The sequence below is a fragment of the Anolis sagrei genome, chromosome 2 (assembly GCF_037176765.1).
Source record: "Anolis sagrei isolate rAnoSag1 chromosome 2, rAnoSag1.mat, whole genome shotgun sequence".
NCBI classification, from domain to species: domain Eukaryota; kingdom Metazoa; phylum Chordata; class Lepidosauria; order Squamata; family Dactyloidae; genus Anolis; species Anolis sagrei.
Genome location: NC_090022.1, coordinates 290138488 through 290161099, shown reverse-complemented (window position 1 = coordinate 290161099; position 22612 = coordinate 290138488). Strand labels below are relative to the sequence as shown.

Here is a 22612-nt window from a genome sequence, read left to right as displayed (position 1 = left end):
TGACCTCACTACCTCTGAGGATGCTTGCCATAGATGCAGGCGAAACGTCAGGAGATAATGCCTCTAAAACATGGCCATATAGCCCGAAAAAACCTGCAACAACCCATTCACCATGTGGCTTCCTCTTTGCATAGCTTTAGTTTCACCCTTCCTAAATATGTCTCTTTTTGGGCTTGAAAGGCTTGGAACAGTTTCAGGGCATCCAAGACTGAGGTGACACAACAAAAACAAACCTTTTCGTATAATGTAAAAACATGCATATAGGGAAAAGGGAGAGCTAAACAACAGGAGAGGACCTATTTATTTGAGGGGTTACAATTGGGGATTGTTGTTCATTCATTCAGTCATCTCCGACTCTTCATGACCTCATGGACCAGCCCACGCCAGAGCTCCCTGTCGGCCATCACCACCCCCAGCTTCTTCAAGGTCAGTCCAGTCACTTCAAGGATTGGGGATAGTGTACATGGTATTGCTATTTTTAAAATATGTACATCTAATACAAATAGGAAAAGAATGTAAATGGGGAAAAGGAATAAGCATGTGGCTTGGAAAAAAATTGAGGGAGAAGTCCAAGGAAAGCAACCTGTGGACCCTGAGAACTTCTCTGGAATGGAATTTGGCTCTTGGGCGAAAGGAGATGGTCCATCCTTGGCCTTCCAGATACGGTTGGATTGCACTTCTCAGCATTTTAAAACGATTTCTAAGGATATTAAGGGCTACCCAACCTATATATTATTTCAAAGTCAGTTTTGAACATATGCAACAACAGTGTATCTATTTTGTATGCAAATGACACTGGGTCACATATGATGTTTGCTATTTAATAGATTTCAGCATCACTTAAGTTCAAGCCTTACAGTCACAGCGAGAAAATACATGTGTTGCATGCATTGAAATACCAGTCAATAGTATCCAAGGACCAAAACCAGAGATCTAAAGATAAACCCTTGTGGTATCACAGAAAGGCAGATCCTAGTGATTTTTCAAGGCTGATGTTACAAAGGTCAGCCTTTGGTGATGCCATCAAACATGAAATATAATAACCCCTATTGGTGTTTTCACTTACCTGTGTTTCAGGGGAAATGGTTTCTCTGGGAATTTGCTAGGTCCTTCAGGTGATTCTGTGGTTGGCGTCCTTCAGAAGTTACCACAGAGTTGCATTGGAAGACCTAGCCAATTCCTTGAGATGATATGCATAGCTTCAGGTGACCACAGTTGGGTGGAAACATACCCCTGACAAATAGAGAGATCTGACTGCAGTGTTTGTCAACCTTCTTAATGCCGCGGCCCCTTAATACAGATCTTCATGTTGTGGTGACCCCAAACCATAACATTATTTTTGTTGCTACTTCCTAACTGTAATTTTACTACTGTTATGAACTGTAATGTAAATATCTGATATGCAGGATGTACTTTCATTCACTGGACAAAATTTTAGCACAAATACCTGATATGCCTAAATTTGAATACTGGTGGGGTTGGGGGGGGGGGGGGATTGACTTTGTCATTTGGAAGTTGTACTTGCTGGGATTTATAGTTCACCTACAATGAAACAGCATTCTGAACTCCACCAATGATGGAAATGGACCAATCTCGGCATATAGAACTCCCAACAGAAAATACTGGAAGGGTTTGGTGGGCACTGATCTTAAGTTTTGGAGTTGTTCACCTACATCCAGAGAGCATTGTGGACTCAAACAATGATGGATCTGGACAAAATCTGGCACAAATACTCAATATGCCCCATTGTGAACACTGGTGGAGTTTGGGGGAAATAGACCTTGACATTTGGAAGTTGTAGTTACTGGGATTTGTAGTTCACCTACAATCAAAGAGCATTCTGAACCCCACCAATGATAGAATTGGGCCAAACTTCCCACATAGAACCCCCATGACCAACATAAAATACTGTGTTTTCTGATGGTCTTTGGCGACCCCTTTGACACCCCTGTATTACCCCCCCAGGGGTCCCGACCCCCAGGTTGAGAAACACTGTCTTACTGTATTCAGCATTAATCACACTTGCACAATGTACTCCTTCAAATAAAAAATATTAGTAGGGAAAACACTGTGTATGAATAGACACATACTTTTACCTCCTTCTGGGGTTGCCTTGCAAACTGGAAAAGAATGTTTGGGCCCTGAGATTTGGTAACCCTAGCGAGGATGCTTAATGGGAGCCTTGAAAGACTTCCAGTGGCCAGTAGGAGGAGCACGTTGATGGTTGACAAATTTCCCTTTAATGAAAATCTGCACACTGACCACTCACTACAAACAACAGAAGAGTTAAAAACACCAAACAGCTATGCTCTACCTGTTCCAGAAACCAATCTGGGCGGCACCCTTCCCCATCAGTCCGTATCCTCATCTTCCTAAGCGGCGCAATGTCTGGAATCTCCATTATAAAGGTATCCTTTTGGCCAATTTCAAATCTGCAGGGACAAGAAATTCACTCTGATTAGCTTCCCAGGGCTTACTTACAGGAGATGGCACAGAGCTGCATAAACTGCCCATGTGCTGATGTCTTGGTATAGATGCAAATTTAAAAGCAATTACGATAATTTCAACAGAATGACCGACCCATGGGCCACCAGCTGGCCATTGCTACTTTCAAACTCTGCTTCATGACTTTTGCAGTTGTCACAAATGAGATTCATGGCCAGATGGCATTCTGAACCAAATGGACTGCGGCTCGCTTTGGGACCTTCCTAAGACATACTTTGGCAAAGAGAAAACATGTTTCTTCCTCCAACATTTAAATCCTTCCTGATGCAGAAACTGAGGAAGTGCTGGATCCAAGGATGCATCTTCAGCCCTCCAAGTGTTTTGTTAGGCTGTTAGGAATTGTGGGGGTTGAAGTCCAAAACACCTGGAGGGCTGAAGTTTGCCCTTGCCTGATCTAGACAGTAGAATGAATGTAGTCTGATACCACTTTAACTGTCATGGCTCCATGCTATAGAAACATGGAAGGTGTAGTTTAATGATGCACCAGCACTAATTAGCAGAGAAGGCTGAAGGGTTTGTAAAACGACAACTGCCATGATTCCATAGTATGGAGCCATGGAAGTTAAAGTGGTGTCGAACTGCATTCATTGTACAGTGCAGATGAACCCCAAGTTTCACTCTCTTTGGACCAGAGTCACTTTCTGTTTATTTATTATTATTTATTTCAAAGTTTTCTATACCGAGCTTCTCACCTCTTAGAGGGACTCAGCCCGGTTTACAACCATAAAAACATACAATCAGTAAAATATCATAGTTCATAATTACAATAACACATTTAAAATAACAACTATATTTAAAACTACGGTGGTCAGTCGTCATATTAAAAACAAGTATACCTCATCTTCCATCCACAATCCTAGGGTGCTGTCTCATTCATCGAAAGCCTGTCTCCACAACCACAACTTCACCCGTTTCCTGAATGTCAGGATAGATGGAGCAGTTTTGACCTCTGGTGGGAGAGAGTTCCAGAGTCGCGGGGCCACCACCGAGAAGGCCCTGTCCCTCGTCCCCACCAGGCGCGCTTGTGAGGCCGGTGGGACCGAGAGCAGGGCCTCTCCAGACGATCTTAGTAATCTTGATGGTACGTAGGGGAGGATACGTTTGGAGAGGTAAACAGGGCCGGAGTCGTTTAGGGCTTTATAGGTTAACACCAGCACTTTGAATTGTGCTCGGAAGCTAATTGGCAGCCAGTGGAGCTGGTGTAACAGTGGAGTGGTGTGCTCCCTCTACCCAGCACCCGTTAGTAATCTGGCTGCCGAGCATTGGACTTGCTGCAGCTTCCGGGCAGTCTTCAGAGGCAACCCCACGTAGAGAGCGTTGCAGTAATCTACGCGGGATGTAACCAAAGCGTGGACTACCGTGGCCAAGTCAGACTCACACCAACTCCATGGTCCATAAAATGGTCTTGATAAGTCAACCTTAGAGACAGTGTAGTGGTTTGCTTTTTGGACTAAAACTCTGACCAGGGTTTGATCCCAGCTTAACAATGGAAACCCACTCAGTGATCCTGGACAAGTCACAGACTGTTAGCTTCAGAGGAAGGCCAAGAAAACCCCATTAAGAGGATCACCGTAAGTTGGAAATGACTTGAAGTCACCCAACAGCAAGCTAATGTGCTTCACCTTGATTCCTTCAAGAAGCCCTAGTCAGACGCTCCCATTATACTCATATAACCAGACACATCTGTAGGCCATGGTGACTAGTAGCTCCCATTCCATGAACTGAATCTTCCAAGAACACCACTTTAGAAAGCTCCTTCAATGTTGGGACAAAACCCAGAGTGATTCATGGGAGCAACCAGGTATGATGTTGAGGACACCTGCATTAAGGCATTTCGACTAGTAGCTGCCAACCACAGAGGAAAATGGTCAATATTGGAAAGAGCACGACTGATCCCATAGAAAAACAAAAAATGCAGGAAATCTGCATTGATCATCAAATTTGCTCTAGCAGATCTATTTTAAAAGCTAATAGAGTTTGGTTAGACATTGGAGACTGAGCCATCTTGAACACTTTGCATCACAACAAGGGATAACTTACAACAGGATATTTTTGCTGAAAACAATTAAAGATGGATTTTCATGTACTTTAAGGATTCATGAGAAGCACCCAAGGAAGAGAGATGCGCCAGTCAGGGGATAATGTATCCTGGTAAGTCAAAAATTCTGCTGCTCCATTATTTCAAAGTCTGATTCTACTGCACCTGTACTTACTGTATTTATTGTGAGAGAATGGCATGCTAGCATTATATTTGCACCTTTTGGCTACAATTCTTTCTTCCTTTCTTGGAAATTTTCCAGTTACTGACAGCAAATGGCTTGGGAGTAACCACTGGTCCTTGGACTACCATTTGGAGTATTGAGTGCCATGTTCAACAATAGTATCACTGCATTATATCACACTATATTCAACCATATCTGGAACACGTATTTCTTACTAGGTTCATTCCCTGAAGGGAAGATCACCCATATCACCCATATCATGTGTGGAAGGTCCCTAGTTCAGTCGCTGCACCTTCAACATCAGATACCTTCTTGCGTATCTGTTCAGGCTGAGCAGTCTATTATCTCCGCGCTGCACCTTAGCTCACCCTTAAAGGTTCTATTCATAACTGAGCTGGATTCATATCCAACCTCTAGCATTACAGGACTGATTAAATTATATAGAGGCTTTTAAAGGATGGGCTGGATGGCAAGAAAGGTCTTGGGAGTTGTAATTTATATGCAAGCAAGAGCACAAATCTGAATCAGAGACTAACAAGAGGAAGAAGTGGCTGGGAGCGAGTGAGAGTACAGATAAATGGCTTTGGCACATGTTATAGACTCATTTCTCAAGAGGGTTTCACTGGGCCTTCGTGCCCTCATGTCCACAACTAATGTAAATTAAATTGCCTTATTATCTGGGACAGTTTAAAAAATATGCTTCTTTCCCAGTCACATATCACCTGGGATGATAATGAAGAGAGGGAAGAGTTATAGGCTTCCTTAGTTCCAGGTCTCTGGATGAATTCATTTCCTCAATGATTCGAAGGCAGCATTATGTGGAAGTGTTGTCCTCTCTGAGGCACATTTTGCAATTTCATGGAAACAGAATTCTAATGAAGCCATGGCATGTGACATCATCTACTGAACTACAGCATATTTACAATGGTTTCGTTATGGGAAAAAAAAAACATACTTCTAAACCTGGTTGTTATGGTCTGGTGAAGTATGTGAAGCCAGAAGGCTCCATAGTATTTCCAGAAATCACACTCAACCATGGAAACCCACTGGATGGTCTCAAGGAAAGCCATACTTTCTTATCTTCAAAGGAAGGCAAAGATGAACTCTCTCTGAAGAAATCTTACCTCGAAAATTACATGATAGGTTTGTCTTCAGATAGCCATAAATCAGAAATGGCTAATCAAAAAACAATATCATGTTTGGGTAGCTGTGAGTTTTCCGGGCTGTATGGACATGTTCCAGAAGCATTCTCTCCTGACATTTTGCCCAAATCTATTACAGGCATCCTCAGAGGTTGAGTGGGTCTGTTGGAAACTAAGTAAGTGAGGTTTATATATCTGTGGAATGTCCAGGGTGTGAGAAAGAACTCTTGTCTGCTGAAGGTATGTATGAATGTTGCAATTTCCCACCTTATTAGCATTTAATGGTTTGCAGTTTCAAGGCCTGGCTGGTTGCTGCCTGGGGGAATCCTTTGTTGGGAGGTATTAGCTGGCCCTGATTGATTCTTGTCTGGATTTCCCCGGCTTTTTGAGAGTCAATACAATGACCCACCCAGAGGAAAAGTGTTCTTATCATACATCAATGGAACCACTGACTGCATAGGGAAACTGATGAAGAAACACAGCATACAAACAATCTACAGACCCACAAAGAAAAACCAACAAATGTTACATTCAGCAAAGGACAAGAGGAATCCTCTCACCTCTGCAGGAGTCTACCATATACCATACAGCTGTGGACAAGTATACATAGGGATCACCAAACGCAGCATTGCCCAAACATGAATCAAGGAACATGAAAGGCACTGCAGACTAATTCAACCAGAGAAGTCAGCCATAGCAGAGCACCTGATGAACCAACCTGGACACAGCATTTTATTTGAGAACACAGAAATGCTGGAGCACTCTCCAGATTACATGTCAGGCTACACAGAGAAGCCATTGAAATCCACAAGCATATGAACAATTTCAACAGAAAGGAGGAAACCATGAAAATGAACAAAATCTGGCTACAAGTATTCAAAAACTCTAAATCAGGATAGTAAATAAAGTGCAAGACTTAAAAAGCAGGGGAATTCCAGACAAGAATCAATCTGGGCCAGCTAATACCACTCAACAAAGGATTCCCCCAGGCAGCAACCAGCCAGGCTTTGAAACTCAGGCCATTAAATGCTAAGCAAGGTGGCAAATTGCAACATTCACACATACTTCCATACAGCCCAAAAAACTCACAGCAACCTAGTGATTCCACCCATTAAAGCCTTCAACAACACAATATCATGTTTATTGAGTTTTATCTGGTTTGTGCTATTTTGTTGTTTAAATCTAAAAATTGTTGTCAGTTGTTTAATAAAGGGATGGATATATCTATTCCAATTCCATCTATCAATCATGTTAACACCAAAGCCTATAGTGAGAGGGACTTATTCATACTATAGGTAAAGGTAAAGGTTTTCCCCTGACATTAAGTCCAGTCGTGTCCGACTCTTGGGTGTGGTGCTCATCTCCATTTCTAAGCCAAAGAGCCAGCATTGTCCGTAGACACCTCCAAGGTCATGTGGCCAGCATGACTGCATGGAGCGCCATTACCTTCCTGCTGGAGCAGTACCTATTGATCTACCCACATTTCCATGTTTTCGAACTGCTAGGTTGGCAGAAGCTGGGGCTGACAGTGGAAGCTTGTGCCGCTCCCCGGATTCGGACCTGTGACCTTTTGGTCAACAAGTTTAGCAGGTCAGCAGTTTAACCCACTGCACCACCAGAGGCTCCCATTCATACTATACAAATACAGTATTATGTCTCTATGGTCCATTGGGTCTATGGAACTGTGACAATCAAAGTGAAATTATAATTCCGTACTGAGAATGTGTGAAGAAATTGTTACCTATCTCCATTTTTTTCCAACTGCATTTCTTGTGAGCAACCATTGGATCCGGAGAGTGTTATAAAAATTCCAGCATCCGTTCCAGCATGGGAGATATCTCCGGTCACGACAGTCACTTCATACAGAATCTGGGTGGAAATGAAGCAAGCCATAAGTCCATACTTCCTTTTGAAAGTTTCTTTTAAAGCAAAGTCTCATCCACTGTGTTAAAAATGAGATTGGAATATATCAGTCAATTCATAAGCTCTGCAAAGGAGACATTTCTGAGCCCTGGAGAAGATGAACGTCCAGATATGGGAAAGAAAGCCAACTGAAATTAGAGATGAAATGAAGCCAGCATTGAAAGTTTTTGATATACCTTGCACCTCTTCACACTGTGCACAGAACAATGGCATGTTTTGATATGATCTCAGCAGATGTCATCAGCCTGTGCCTGGCCATGGGGACATAGCCAGATGCATCCCCAGTTCCCTCTTCAACTCTCTCCAACAGTCACTCTCTCCAACAATACAGTGGGGTGTGGGGTGGGGGTCAAGTCAATTTTCATCGAGGGCCATATCAGCCTTATGGTTGCCTTCAAAGGGCTGTTGAATCCATAGATGGAGAATCCATAAGTGCAGAGGGCCAAACATAGTGCTTGGTGCTCTTTAAATTTCCCCAAATTTGAGTTGCCTGCTGTTACTGAATGACAACTCCCATCACTTTTGATTATCTGACATGTAGACTGGGGATAATGGGAATTGCAACTCAACATCACTTGTGGCTCTGAGGTTGGGGAAAGCTTAAAGGACATTTAAAGTCTTATTATTATTATTATTATTATTATTATTATTATTATTACTAAACTTTATTTGCACCCTGCTAGCATCTCCCGCAGGACTCGATGCGGCTTACAAAGGCCAAGGCCTCAACACAACAACAGCAAAACAATAACAATACAATTTAAAGCAAATTAAAACCATAAGCAATAACAAAACATTACATCATTACGCAATAAAAACCAGGGCCAGGCCAGTGATGGGTACAGGTTAAAAAAGTGCTGGGTGTGGCAGGTGGTATGTTGGATTTCTAGGCAAGTGCAATGTGCAGAGAGTCTTAACCTCTAATAAAGTGCTTCTGGGACGTAGTGCTGGAGGTTATCCTATTCCGGAAAGGCACATCGGAATAGGCAGGTCTTCAGATTCTTCCTAAAGACTGCCAATGAGGGTGCTAGTCTAATGTCTTTGGGGAGGGTGTTCCAGAGTCAGGGGGCAACCACAGAGAAGGCCCTGTCCCTCGTCCCCACCAAACGTGCCTGCGACGCAGGTGGGATCGCGAGCAGGGCCTCTCCGGATGAACGTGTGGGTTCATAAACGGAGATGCGGTCACGCAGGTAGGCAGGTCCCAAACCGTTTAGGGCTTTGTAGGTAAGCACCTGCACCTTGAATTGGGTCATATCCACAAGACTTAAATCTAAATTCAAACCCCACTATCCTGATTGAACAGAGCAAACTGCAACCTTCCAAATGCCATTGTATCACAATTCCCATCAGTTCTATCAATGATGTTTAATAATGAGGAGTACAGAAGTTGTAGTCCAGCATCTGGAGGGCCACCTAAAATAACATGGTGGGCTTAATTTGGCCCACAGGCCTTGAGTTTGACACATATGACATCGGCAATTCTCATCCTATGCACTGAATACAGGCTCTATCGTTCCCTACTATCCCACTGCTCCACTGAAATTCTGTGACAAAGCAAAGAAATCTGGAATTCCTTGGAATTCAAGGAGAATGAAACCATGGCTAATGGAAGGTGCCCACCAGCAAAATCGACCTGCATGGGTTTTCTCCTGTAAAGTTTTTCTTATATTCTTAGGATGTGGGGCTGGAGTACACATTTGCTTAAGTTTTTCCAAAGGAAACAGGAGATTCGGCTAACAGTGGTTATTAGCCATAGTACTTATGGAATATCTTTATTTTCAGAAACATTACAACTCTCCATTCCACTTGGAGGGTTTGCAAGAGGAGAGGAAGGCCCTTTGTTTTCATATTGCTTTTGAACGTAATGTACCACCATAGGGAATAGTATTTGCAATATATGAGGTTGCACGCTGATACGGCATGGATTCAGAGACTGCACAGTGCAGTTTTTAGTTTGATTTTCAGTGCTCTCCATCCCATAATTATATGTAAATAAAGATTAACTGCAATAGCTGCAGACTTGAAAGAGAGGATTCAAGTGAATCCCATCTGATGCTGAAAAACAGAACAACAGAATTATAGAGTTAAAAGAGGCAATGGGACCATCCAGTCCAACTCCCACACAGGAATACATAATCAAGGATTTTATTTACTTGTGTTTGGTTACATAGTCCATGCAATTTGGGAGGGGAGAACTGACCTTCACCCCAATGTTGACGCTGTCAGCATCCAGGATGTTGAAGACACGTGAGGTAAGGCCATCTCCCATGTCCCTGGCCAGCCAGCATTTACAAACAAAGGTGTACATGAGACCTTTGGTGGGGACGATGATGGTTATTTCATCCAAGAGCCAGGAGCTTTCTGGTGTGGCCCCGTCATGGCCAATCTGGGAGATCCAACAAGAAAGAAATGGTTTTGGGCCAAAGAAATGCAAACATATCTGTTTAACTTGAATTCTAAAAATATGACATTATATTAGAATCAGAGGAAGTAGACGTGAAAACTGTAGAAAGGAATATCAACAGTTTGATATGCAGACAACACCATCCTACTAACAGAAAATAGCAAAGACTTGGAACAATTACTGAAGAGAATCAAGGGGGAAAATGAAAATTCAGATTCAGAGTTGAAATTTAAGAAAACAAAAATAATAATCACAGCTTATTTACATAACTTTAAAGCAGATGGTGAAGACACTGGAATAGGTCAAGATTTTCCATTATTTTGCTCAATCATTAATGAGAGTGGAAACTGTCAAGAAGTCAGAAAAAAAAACTTAGAAAAACAGCTATGAAGGAACTAGACAGATCCTCAAGTATAAAGATATATAATGATAATGATAATGATAATAATAATAATAATAATAATAATAATAATCTTTATTTATATCCTGCCACCATATCCTGAAAGGGACTTGGGGTGGCTTACAAGGAACTCCAAGTGCAGCATAACAAAAATGGTACATGAGTATAAAACAAATCACATAAAATTATAAAAACAACCACTATCAACACATATAAAAATACAATAACACTATCTTAAAAATACAGACCACTTATAGTTAAACTAGCTGCCATCAATTCACAACTAAAGTGACAGAGTGACAACCTCATCTGGGCCTATTTCAGCCTATTTGAGGCCAAAAGTCTGCTTAAAAATCCATGTTTTTAGGCTGGATTGGAAGGATTCAAGGGTATGGGCTAACCTAATCTCTTTTGGGAGGGTATTCCAGAGCCAGGGAGCCAATACAGAGAAGGTTCTCTCTCTCTTGTTCCCACCAACCTTGCATGAGATAGTGGTGGGACCGAGAGAAGGACCTCCCCTGCCAATCTTAAAGCCCGTGCTGGTTCATATTAGTATCACTGAATACTAATATTAGGCTTGTCAAGGAAATTGTTATTCCCATTTCTATGTATTGTTCTGAAAGACGGACAGTGAAGAAATCAACTAATTAAACCTGAACCTTCCTTAGAAGCCAAGATAACTAACCTGACACTGTCATACTTGGATATATGTATCACAAGACTCACCAAAAAAAGACATTAATGTTTGGTAAGGTGGAAGGCAGCAGGAAAAGAGGAAGACGCTGTTCCTGATGGTCAAGAAAGCCACAGCCCCCAATCCACAAGACATGAGCAGAGCTATTGAGGATAGAGTTACTTGCAGGCCTCCGATTTGTTGAGTAGTCATAAGTTGATGCCAACTTAAAGGCGACTAATAACAATAAAGACATTTCTTGGAAATGTTCCTTCTTTGGAATGACATCTTGCAGAATTCCTCTGAAGGTGAGCAAGGCTCTCATTCCAAAGCTCAAAACGTCTCCTTATATACTCCCTAAACTGGTATGACCCTACTTGACTTTGGAAGATAAGAATCCTCTCTTCCCAACAATGTCTGAACCACTCAGCAAACTGCAAACAGTTCAGACTTCCCTCTAAGAACCTCAGTGCAGTGTCACCGCCAAATTACTAAAGAGATTAATCTTCGGCACATTCTTATCAGCATAATTATGTATCCCAATCCCTTCAAGGAAGCCTCTCCCAGTCAATCAGCTTAATGAACAATCTGCGCACAGAAAGCAACACTGGAAGTGATGACGGTTCATCATGTTCAAAGCAAAAGTTGTTCATCATTAGCAAAGGCACCAAAGCCTTTCAGCTCCTCAGATGCGAATAAAGAAATGATTTCTCAGTCTCAGTCTCAATGTCTTAATAACTTTTAATTTTTTCTTACATGACAAGCTGTCTCTGGCTGAAATGATAGATCCCTTGTATGCCTCCTTCCTCCGGCCATAAAGAACAACAATTGATCAGTTTTCTCTATCTGTTTCACCCACTCTGTTATTACCCTGCTAATTCCAGTACAGCTGCAGAAAATTAGAGCTAATCACCTGAGAAACTGAACAGACCTACTGGGAGATGCATGGACGCTCACACACCATTGAACTGTCTGATGGGAATACAGAAAATGAAATACTTCTCATTGTCACTTTCTCCTGCCTTCCTTTGCCCAGTCTCTTGCAAAACGTCCTAGGGAGCTGCAGAGAGTCTCTCCAGCTCTGGAATTCCCTCTTATTGAAGGGAATTTTCTACTAGGGTTATGTGGACCCCTCTCTACTAGAATTGTGTGCGAATCCATTTTAGCCATTTTACTTCAGCATCCCGAGCTCTGATGATCACCTGGGAAGGAATTCCACTGGAGCATTGCAACGCACCCAAATACCTGGGAGTCACTCTGGACCGTGCTCTTACCTACAAAAAGCACTGCCTGAACATCAAGCAAAAAGTGGGTGCTAGAAACAATATCATATAAAAGCTGACTGCCACAATCTGGGGATCACAACCAGACACAGTGAAGACATCTGCCCTTGTGCTATGCTACTCTGCTGCTGAGTATGCATGCCCAGTGTGGAACACATCTCACCACACTAAAACAGTAGATGTGGCTCTTAATGAGACATGCCGCATCATCACGGGGTGTCTACGCCCTACACCACTGGAGAAATTACATTGCTTAGCCGGTATTGCACCACCTAACATCCGCCGGGAAGTAGCAGCCAATAATGAAAGGACCAAGGCAGAGACATCTCCAGCTCATCTCCTGTTTGGGTATCAGCCAGTCAACGACTTAAATCTAGAAATAGTTTTCAAAGATCTACAGAGACACTCGCTGGAACACCTCAGCAAGCGAGAGTCCAAAAGTGGCAGGCTCAAACCCAGAACCACAACCAATGGCTGATACCAAATGAGAGACTCCCCCCCCTCCCCCAGGCACACAGAAGGCTGGGTGACTTGGAAGGCGCTGAACAGACTGCGCTCTGGCACCACGAGATGCCGAGCCAACCTTCAGAAATGCGGCCACAAAGTGGAATCCACGACATGCGAGTGTGGAGAAGAGCAAACCACTGACCACCTGCTGCAATGCATCCTGAGCCCTGCCACATGCACAATGGAGGACCTTCTTGCAGCAACACCAGAAGCACTCTAAGTGGCCAGATACTGGTCAAAGGACATTTAATCAACTACCAAACTTGCAAATTTTGTGTTTTTTGTCTGTTTGTTTGTTTTGTTCTGTTAGAAATGTAATACAATTGACTGGTTGCCCTGACACGACAAATAAATAACTTCAGCCAATCTGGCTTCTTGGGCTCTACTGCAGTGGTTCTCAGCCTGTGGGTTCCCAGATGTTTTGGCCTTCAATTCCCAGAAATCCCAACAGTGGGTAAACTAGCTGGGATTTCTGGGAGTTGTAGGCCAAAACACCTGGGGAACCTCAGGTTGAGAACCACTGCTCTATTGGATGGCCATAACTGCAAGGGCCCAGGCATCATGTTTTCCCATCTGTAACAGGACCACGGGGCAGCCGATCATGGCTCCTTCTCCCCTATTTGTATCACGTGGCATGCAAAGAAGCTGTTATGTGCTGCTCGCATGGGATTTCCTTGTGAGCCCTGCCTGTTGGGCCAGTGCAAGCTGTGTTTATGTAATAGGGCAACCACTTCCATTTCTCTCACAGTTGTATCCTGGCTTCAGACCGATTGCCTTGCTGCTCACTGGCTTGCTCTCTCCCTGCTTTATTATTTGACTTGGCTGACTTGGCCTCTCTCTAGATTTTTTTTATTTTCCTGGATTTTCTTCATTCTTTTTATTTAGTGGGATTGACTGGGAGTTGGGAATGGTGAGTGGAGACTTGGGAGAAAGAAAAAGCACCTCTTCCTCTTTGTTCTTGTGGTGTGCCTTTCTTTAGAAATATTTGGGTTGCTTTGAGAGCCTGGAGTCACCCTTTAGCTTCTTTTTTCCTCCCCTCCTCTCCTTCAGAAAATACTTCTAAAAGATAATAATATAATAATTATTAAAACAAAAACAAAATCCTCCTTCTCAAAAAAAATACTATTCTTGCCACATTCCTTTGCAACCTAGTTCTTTCTTTATATCTCTCTCTGTGCTGCTCATCTCTGCCTTCTGAATTGTCTAGTAAAAATACAATCATAATAACTATTGGCTAACTGTTGCCACTTGCAAGTAGTACCAAGAACATCTACAACACTTTGTTGGGCTTTAATCTGTGAAGAAACTTGGCCAGAATCCATCATCTCCCCTCCTCTCCTTCAGAAAATTATTTCAGATTTTATTCATAGAAAGAAAAGAAATTCCTAAAACTCAGGGGATGACCCATACATTATGAAACTTGGTGGGCTAACAGTGGTAAATGTATCCTCCAAGTGTGGTCATTTTCATCCCAATAGCCCTAAAAACGACGGGAAGGAGAGCCCATTGCTGCCAGTGGGCTGGATCTAGCTGTATTTTTGGCTGTGGTCCAAAAATGGCCATCCAGCTGTGCACCCATTTTTCAGAGGTGCGCAAAAGTGGATATGGGGATCTATTGGTATCTGGCCAGCAGAAATGGATCAAGGTTCAGCCAAAGTGCACAAGCTTACTGTCTACTCTCATTCTGCCTTAAACATGACTCAGATCTGCAATTGGCAGATTTGGAAGCTCACTGTGTACCTTAGGCAAGTTACACTCTCTCAGCAATGGAAACTCTTCTCTGAACAAAACTTGCCAAGAAATCCCTATGTTATTATTTATTTATTTATTTATTTATTATTTACAACATTTATATGTTGCCCTTCTCACCCCGAAGGGAACTCACAACAATGTTAGGTTCACAACAAGGACTTTGGTCATCAACTCATGTTGCAGAATGATGTTTTTAATAGCTTGAGGGACTGGTTTTAGAATCTTGAATAACTCCTATAACTCAGAATGGAATCATCATCATCATCATCATCACCACCACCACCATCTTTTATTTACATCCTACCACCATCTCTTAAAAGTGACTTGAGGTGGTTTACAAGGCACTCCAAGGTGCAGCATAACATAAACGGTACATGAGTTTATGGGAATTGTAGTTGCTGGGATTTATGGTTCATTTAAATAAAAAGAGCACTCTGAACTCCACCAAAGATACAATTGAACCAGATTTGGCACACATAACTCTCATGACCAACAGAAAATATAGAAGGGTTTGGTGGGCATTGACCTTGAGTTTGGAAGCTGTAGTTGACCTACATCCAGAGAGCACTGTGAACTCAAACAATGATGTATCTGTACCAAACTTGGCACAAATATTCTATTGTCCAAATGAGAACACTGGTGGAGTTTGGGAAAATAGACCTTGACATGTGGGAGTTGGAGTTGCTGGAATTTATAGTTAACCTGCAATCAAAGAGCATTCTGAAGCCCACCAATGATACAATTCGGCCAAACTTCGTACACAGAATCCCCATGACCAACATAACATACTGTGTTTCCTGATGGTCTTTGGTGACCCCTCTGACACCCCCTCATGACCCCCCCAGGGGTCCCGACCCCCAGGTTGAGAAACACTGATCTAGAGATATTGATTAAAATCTCTTGAGATCCGGATGGTTCTTCCATCTCATCTCCATTAGGGAATTTCAGACCTCTTGTGGTTAGACATCATTTCTAATCCAAGTGTATGAATGGGCAAAGCCATTCATAAACCTATCCGCCTTGGCAGGTCATTTATCACTTGCCAGCAATTCCAAGCTGGAAGTCGTCCTTGTCTCGATCTCCTCCTGTGCTCTCAGAAAGGTTTGGCAAATTCCAACTGACACAGACACTGCAAGGTTATAATGAGACAGAGACACGATGGATTTGTTAAAGAGGAAGCGGGATAAGACTAGCCAAAAGACCATTCCAGCCAGAACGCCAGATGGAGGAAAATGTGAGAAGACACAAAGCCCTGAGGGAAGTGAAATCGACAAAGTTCCCCACCCCTATCTGTTAGACCTAGCGAGTGAGAATCCACGAAACTTGTCAGCTAATTCTGGATTCTGTCTGAGAACACTTAAATCACCCCCTAATCTCCAAGGTTCCCAATGTATGATGGTAGTTAAACCAGACAGACCAAATTAACATCAACACCCCACTTAAGCGTTCTCAAATTTTGGCGTTCCAGGATATTTATCCGGGAAGGAACAGACTCTTCTGGCACTATTTCATCTATTCGCCTGGCCTGTAACCGAACAAGAGGGAAACAAGACATGCTTAGAGCCAGGGGAAGCTCAGGAAACAGCGCGCACTGCCAATAAATCGGTAATAAAGAGCAAGGGCAGGTTGTGTTTACTGCAGGCTCAGCAAATAAAATTCTACACCCGGGAGATCCACGGAGTGATTTCCAATAGAACACATTTACATGATCTCTCTATCACTCTCTTGGCTCAATGTAATCCAGTTTGTTACTAATGGAAACAATATGGAGCTAATGAAAAAAAATTCAAAGAATCCCACTTTGGTTTCTGAAGATTCTCAGCAGAATTTGGTACAAGCATATCAAGATACCTTTGCAACCAGAGGTGATATTTATTGACATTAAATTAGAGATGGACAAATGTAGCATGTTCAGGGGGCTATAATTTGCCACTGGGAATCTCTGGGCAGATTCTCTCTCTGGCAGACTCTCTCAGATATGTATTGTCGAAGGCTTTCCTGGCTGGAATCACTGGGTTGTTGTAGGTTTTTTCGAGCTCTATGGTCATGGTCTAGAGGCATTCTCTCCTGACGTTTGGCCTGCATCTATGGCAAGCATCCTCAGAGGTAGTGAGGTCTGTTGGAACTAGGAAAAAGGTTTATATATCTGTGAAATGACCAGGATGGGACAAAGGACTCTGGTCTGCTGGAGCTAGGTGTGAATGTTTCAACTGACCACCTTGATAAGCATATAATGGCCTGACAGTGCCTAGAGCAAACTTTTGTTCAGAGGTGATTAGATGTCCTTGTTTGTTTCCTCTCTGTTGTTGTGCTGTTGTAATTTTAAAGTTTTTTTTAATACTGGTAGCCAGATTTTGTTCATTTTCATGGTTTCCTCTTTTCTGTTGAAATTGTCCACATGCTTGTGTATTTCAGTGGCTTCTCTGTATAGTCTGACATGGTGGTTGTGAGAGTGGTCCAGCATTTCTGTGTTCTCAAATAAAATGCGGTCTCTCCGATATGTTTTTTCATAGGGGTTTTAATTATGGTATATCTTTAAAAAAGGAAAGAGAGTGGAGAGGATAGCATTTTGTTGTTAGTCTTAGTTGGTAGGGATTGGGTAAAATAATAGTGTGGGAATATTATGGAGTTATTTTTGTATTGGGTTCTTTTATTTTGTTTCTTATTTTAAAGTCTGCCAACCTAGCAGTTTGAAAAAATGCAAATATAAGTAGATCAATAGGTACCACTTCTGCGGGAAAGTAATGGTGCTCTGTGCAGTTATGCTGGCCACATGACCTTGGAGGTGTCTATGGAACACTGGCTCTTCAGCTTAGAAATGGAATAAGCACCACCCAGAGGCGGCCCTAGGTAATTTTCAATGGTAAGCTAACAGTATTTTGGCGCCCCCCACCCCCAACCAATCACTGATATATATTTTCTGTTTGTCGTGGTAGTTCTGTGTGCCATATTTGGTTCAGTTCCATCATTGGTGGAGTTCAGAATGCTCTTTGATTGTAGGTGAACTATACATCCCAGTAACTACAACTCGCATATGTCAAGGACTATTTTCCCCCAAGAGCGCCTCAAGAGCCCCCCTGGGCAAAATCAACTATACTGCAAATGCTTACTTTGCGTAATGGGTTGAGCCTGGCACCACCCCCCAGAGTCAGATATGACTAAATTTAACACCAGGGGAAACCTTTACCCTTACCTTTTAGGAACAGTTTGCTTTCAGATGCCAATAGAAACTGTATGCTTAGAGGCTTCAGTAGAATCAGATGTATGCTTTAAGACTCCACTGGACTTTCAGTGTAGACAGAGACTCAGATCAGAGAGATACTTTAGACTTTGGACTGTTGATTCTAAGTAAGATGCTCTGTGTTACTTACATAGAGAAACTACTTCAAATCCTATCTGTAACTGGATTGATATGCAAAGTACCTGTATGCTGAATACATGAAGTTTGTGAGTAAACCAGCTATGTTACTTTTAAAGAAGTCTGCTTATTTTTGTCTCTTGAGAGCATGATTTAAACCAAGAGGTATTAAGGGAGAGTAGATGTTTTAGGGCAACTAAAACTAACACTTTTGAAACTCTGCTATACATGTGTTTTTTTTGTGCACTGGCATATTTATTATTTATTATTATTTACAGCATTTATATTCTGCCCTTCTCACCCCACAGGGGACTCAGGGCGGATTACAATGTACACATATATGGCAAACATTCAATACCAGTTAGACATACAACGTATATAGACATACATATCTTTGTCCCTAACAGTTCAATGAGATACCTATATCAGTCTGAGGGACCTAATTGCCTTCCATAAATTCCATTTTCCCAAAATGTTATGGGATATTTTTTCTCCCCAAAGGGTTATGACTTCTAACAAGGTCTGTCTTTCCAAACGTCATAAAATCTCCAAAAGTTTATGGAGATTTCTATTTTCCAAAAGGCATGGACTATCAGCCAAAGCTAAAACTAGGGGGCCCTCCACACAGCCCCAAATCCCAGAATATCAAGGCAGAAAATCCCACAATATCTGCTTTGAACTGGGTTATCTGAGTCCACACTTAGATAATTTCTTGTCTTGACATTCTGGGATATAGGGCCATGTGGAAGGGCTCTAGGACAGGACACTCCCAACATCTCCTGTTTTATGATTTCTTAACCCACCCTGCTCCCAACTATACTCATAACACTCCGATCCATCTCAGCCCTTTATTTTCTTCCTCTCCACTTTCCCACATTCTCCATCTTCTTTCCGCCCGACCTTCTGTCACTTCCCGCTGAGAGGAATGACATCCGTCAGCCGCCTGCCAAGAGGAAAAAGCCATGCGGTTCCTCCGCAGGACTGCTGAGGCCAAATGTATTTGATGCTGCTCTTTGTGTTCACCACCTCAATCACAGGGATGGTTCCTTCCGTCAGAGAAATAAATGTGGAGAACATCTGTAACTGTGGGAAAAGAAAAATCAATAACATAACTGCACTCAAGGAATAACCAGCCCTAAAGGGCTGTTTCTGCTGCCGGTTTGTATTTGTTCAGTTTTCTGAGGAAGCCTCATATTCTCCCCTGCTGTCCATAATTTGGCCATGGCAGCCCTATATTCAGTAACCCCTTGAGGGATAACACAACAGAAGAGCCATTTGCAATTATGGGAATAGCTTTTTTAAAGCAAATGAAAAGTGCAGGGCCACAATCTAGATTGGGATTCTGGATTTCCACAGCCTGGAAAATTACCTTTTTAGAATAAAGCTTCCAGGAAGCCCTAAACAACTGGGTGACTCTTATTGACTCGAATGCTGTTGTTAGCATGCACACATATAACCCCAATGCATATACATGTGTGCATTTTAAAGTTCATTATGCAAGAAGGTATCAAGTGCAAGGAGTTATAGCACAATCTCTCGTATCCATATCTGGGCCGTGATTGCCTGAAACTACAGATGTACTGCAACTGAATGCCATTCAAATATCTGACTTCCAATCCCAGCATAACATAGTATTGCACTAGAGCAGTGGTTCCCAACCTTTTTATTTTTAACCAGGGACCACTTCACCAGGGACCACTTTGACCATGGACCACTCTCCAACTTTAGTACCAAAAGGGTTACGAATCCATTTTTTGTCAACTATAGATTTGGTTTGGTTCTTTGGGGTGCTGATTCAGAAAATTGCTTTGGATAGACCACATCAGCTCTAGTTTCTGATACAGAACATATGTGATCCAGTAGACTCCATCTGCTCACCCATATTTATTTATTTATTTATTTATTTATTTATTTATCGTGTCAGTGCAACCAGTCGATATATTACATTTCTAACAGAACAAAGCAAAAAACAAACAAACAAACAAAGCAAAGCAGAAAAATACAAAATTTGTGAGTTTGGTAGTTGATTAAATGTCCTTTGACCAGTATCTGGCCACTTGGAGTGCTTCTGGTGTTGCTGCAAGAAGGTCCTCCATTGTGCATGTGGCAGGGCTCAGGTTGCATTGCAGCAGGTGGTCAGTGGTTTGCTCTTCTCCACACTCGCATGTTGAGGATTCCACTTTGTAGCCCCATTTCTGAAGGTTGGCTCTGCACCTCATGGTGCCAGAGTGCAGTCTGTTCAGCGCCTTCCAAGTCGCCCAGTTCTCTGTGTGCCCAGGGGGGAGTCTCTCATTTGGTATCAGCCATTGGTTGAGGTTCTGGGTTGCTCGCCCATAGAAAACCATATTTAATAAGCTTCAGCACTATAAGAGGGTTTTACAACGGTGTATGCTGGTCGCTGCTTGGAAGGCGCTGAACAGACTGCACTCTGGCACCACAAGATGCAGAGCCAACCTCAAGAAATGGGGCTACAAAGTGGAGTCCACAACATGCGAGTGTGGAGAACAGCAAACCACTGACCACCTGCTGCAATGCAACCTGAGCCCTGCCACATGCACAATGGAGGACCTTCTTGCGGCAACACCAGAAGCACTCCAAGTGGCCAGCTACTGGTCAAAGAACATTTAATCAACTACCGAACCCGCCAATTTTGTATTTTGTCTGTTTGTTTGCTTGCTTGTTCTGTTAAGAAACGTAATATAATTGACTGATTGCCCTGACATGACAAATAAATAAAACAACAGTGTAGTAATGGTGAGGCCACAGACCATATTTTAGTTGTTGTGGACTACTGGTGGTCCACAAACCACAGGTTGGGAACCACTGCACTAGAGGATCCAGAGATTTACTTTTGAGGAATCCAAACACACACACATTTCAATCCCTACTTCAAAGGGCAGCTAGGCACTTGGTCATTTGAGGAAGGTAGCTTCAAAAAAAAATAGTCAAATGCTGCCTGTGTGTATTGTGGCCTCCTTAGCATTGTAAACAGAGTTCCTTGCCTTTGGTATTGGGCAAAAGGGAACAGCCCACTGGACTGCAATGTAGGAACCTGGACCATGGTCTCAAGAAGTAGGCTTTCTGAGCACTGTTGCTACACAACAACAACACCACCATCCACAATGATGGAGTGTTGTTGTTGCTACACAACAACACTCCATCATTGTGGAGTTACCAGCTATTACAAACCAGGACGAAACTGATCCTGATGTATCTTCTGCCATCCCTACCTTACGATCATCCCTACCCTACCTTAGATATTGTTGGAATGAAACTCCCATGAGCCCTAATCAGCAAAACCAATAATGAAGAGTGCTGAGAGAAGCACCCTCAACAACTGTTGCAGAGGCACACTTTGCCTACCCCATCTATTATATGTGTGTGTATATAAGTGTGTAAGCGTGCACACACATACACACACGTGGAAAAAGAGTGAGTTTCAGATTATTTCTTAATCTTGCATATTCTTATTATATACTAGCCGTCCTCTGCCACACTGTGTTGTGGTCCAGTCTGTGAATATGTGTTTTTTGTGCATATATGTGTGTATATATACTTGTGTATATGTGTGTTTATATATGTGTGTGTGTGTGTGTGGTTTTGTGTATGCGTTGTAATGTAATTTTGGAGGTTTTTTTTTTTTGCTCTCTAACTTCTGCTGTGTTTTCCCATGTTTTTATGAGTGATGGTCACTTGTTGGCCTGATAGGTTTTTGTGTCCAAATTTGGTGTCAATTCATTCAGTGGTTTTTGAGTTATGTTAATCCCACAAACAAACATTACAGTTTTATTTATATAGATTTTCCAGAGGGCTTTACAATATATTCCATTGGTATTTATACTTCTGCCTAGATAATTTGTATACAATTGCACTGCATTAGTTGTGTGTGCATGTGAATGTGTGTGTGCAGGTTGAATATCCATTATCTGAAATGCTTGGGATTAAAAGTGTTCTGTATTTAGGGTTGTTGTTTTTTTGGATGTTGGAATATTCGAATATATGTAATGAGATAGCTTGGAGAAGTGACCCAAGTCTAAAGGCAAAGGTATTACTATCTGTGCCAACTGTTTAGACAATTTTGGACCTTGGAGTGTTTCAGATTTCAGAATTCTGGATAAAGGATGCATAACCTGTATTAGATTGCACATCTTTGGCAGGGCCAACTGTGTTTTGTCATTGTTGCCATGCTTTCCAAAGAGCCATGCACTCTGATGGCACTATTTAAATAAATGATGATGATGCCCTTTATATCTGCTTGTGTAGTTCCCAAAATTATCTCAGTGGGCAGCTGTAGGGAACAGAGCCTTGAATGAAATTAGGAATGGGGAAGGTATGACCAGATGATCCTGGACTCCAGCTTCTAGCATCTTTGCTTGCATAGCCAATAGTGGAGGTGGTTGCAATCTGGAGGACAACATATTTCTTATTCTTTACTAGATGATA

General features: G+C 42.3%; 1 protein-coding gene across 1 annotated transcript in view; it reads right to left on the bottom strand.

Annotated features, from left to right (window-relative positions):
- LOXHD1 (lipoxygenase homology PLAT domains 1) overlaps positions 1-22612 on the bottom strand; it is a 269577-nt gene that overhangs the window by 45469 nt on the left and 201496 nt on the right. The window contains exons 33-35 of the mRNA XM_067464668.1: positions 9993-10178; positions 7611-7738; positions 2315-2432 (exon numbers count right to left, since the gene is read on the bottom strand). Of these exons, the coding sequence (XP_067320769.1) occupies positions 2315-2432; positions 7611-7738; positions 9993-10178 (432 nt within the window). The remainder of the gene's footprint in view (positions 1-2314; positions 2433-7610; positions 7739-9992; positions 10179-22612) is intronic.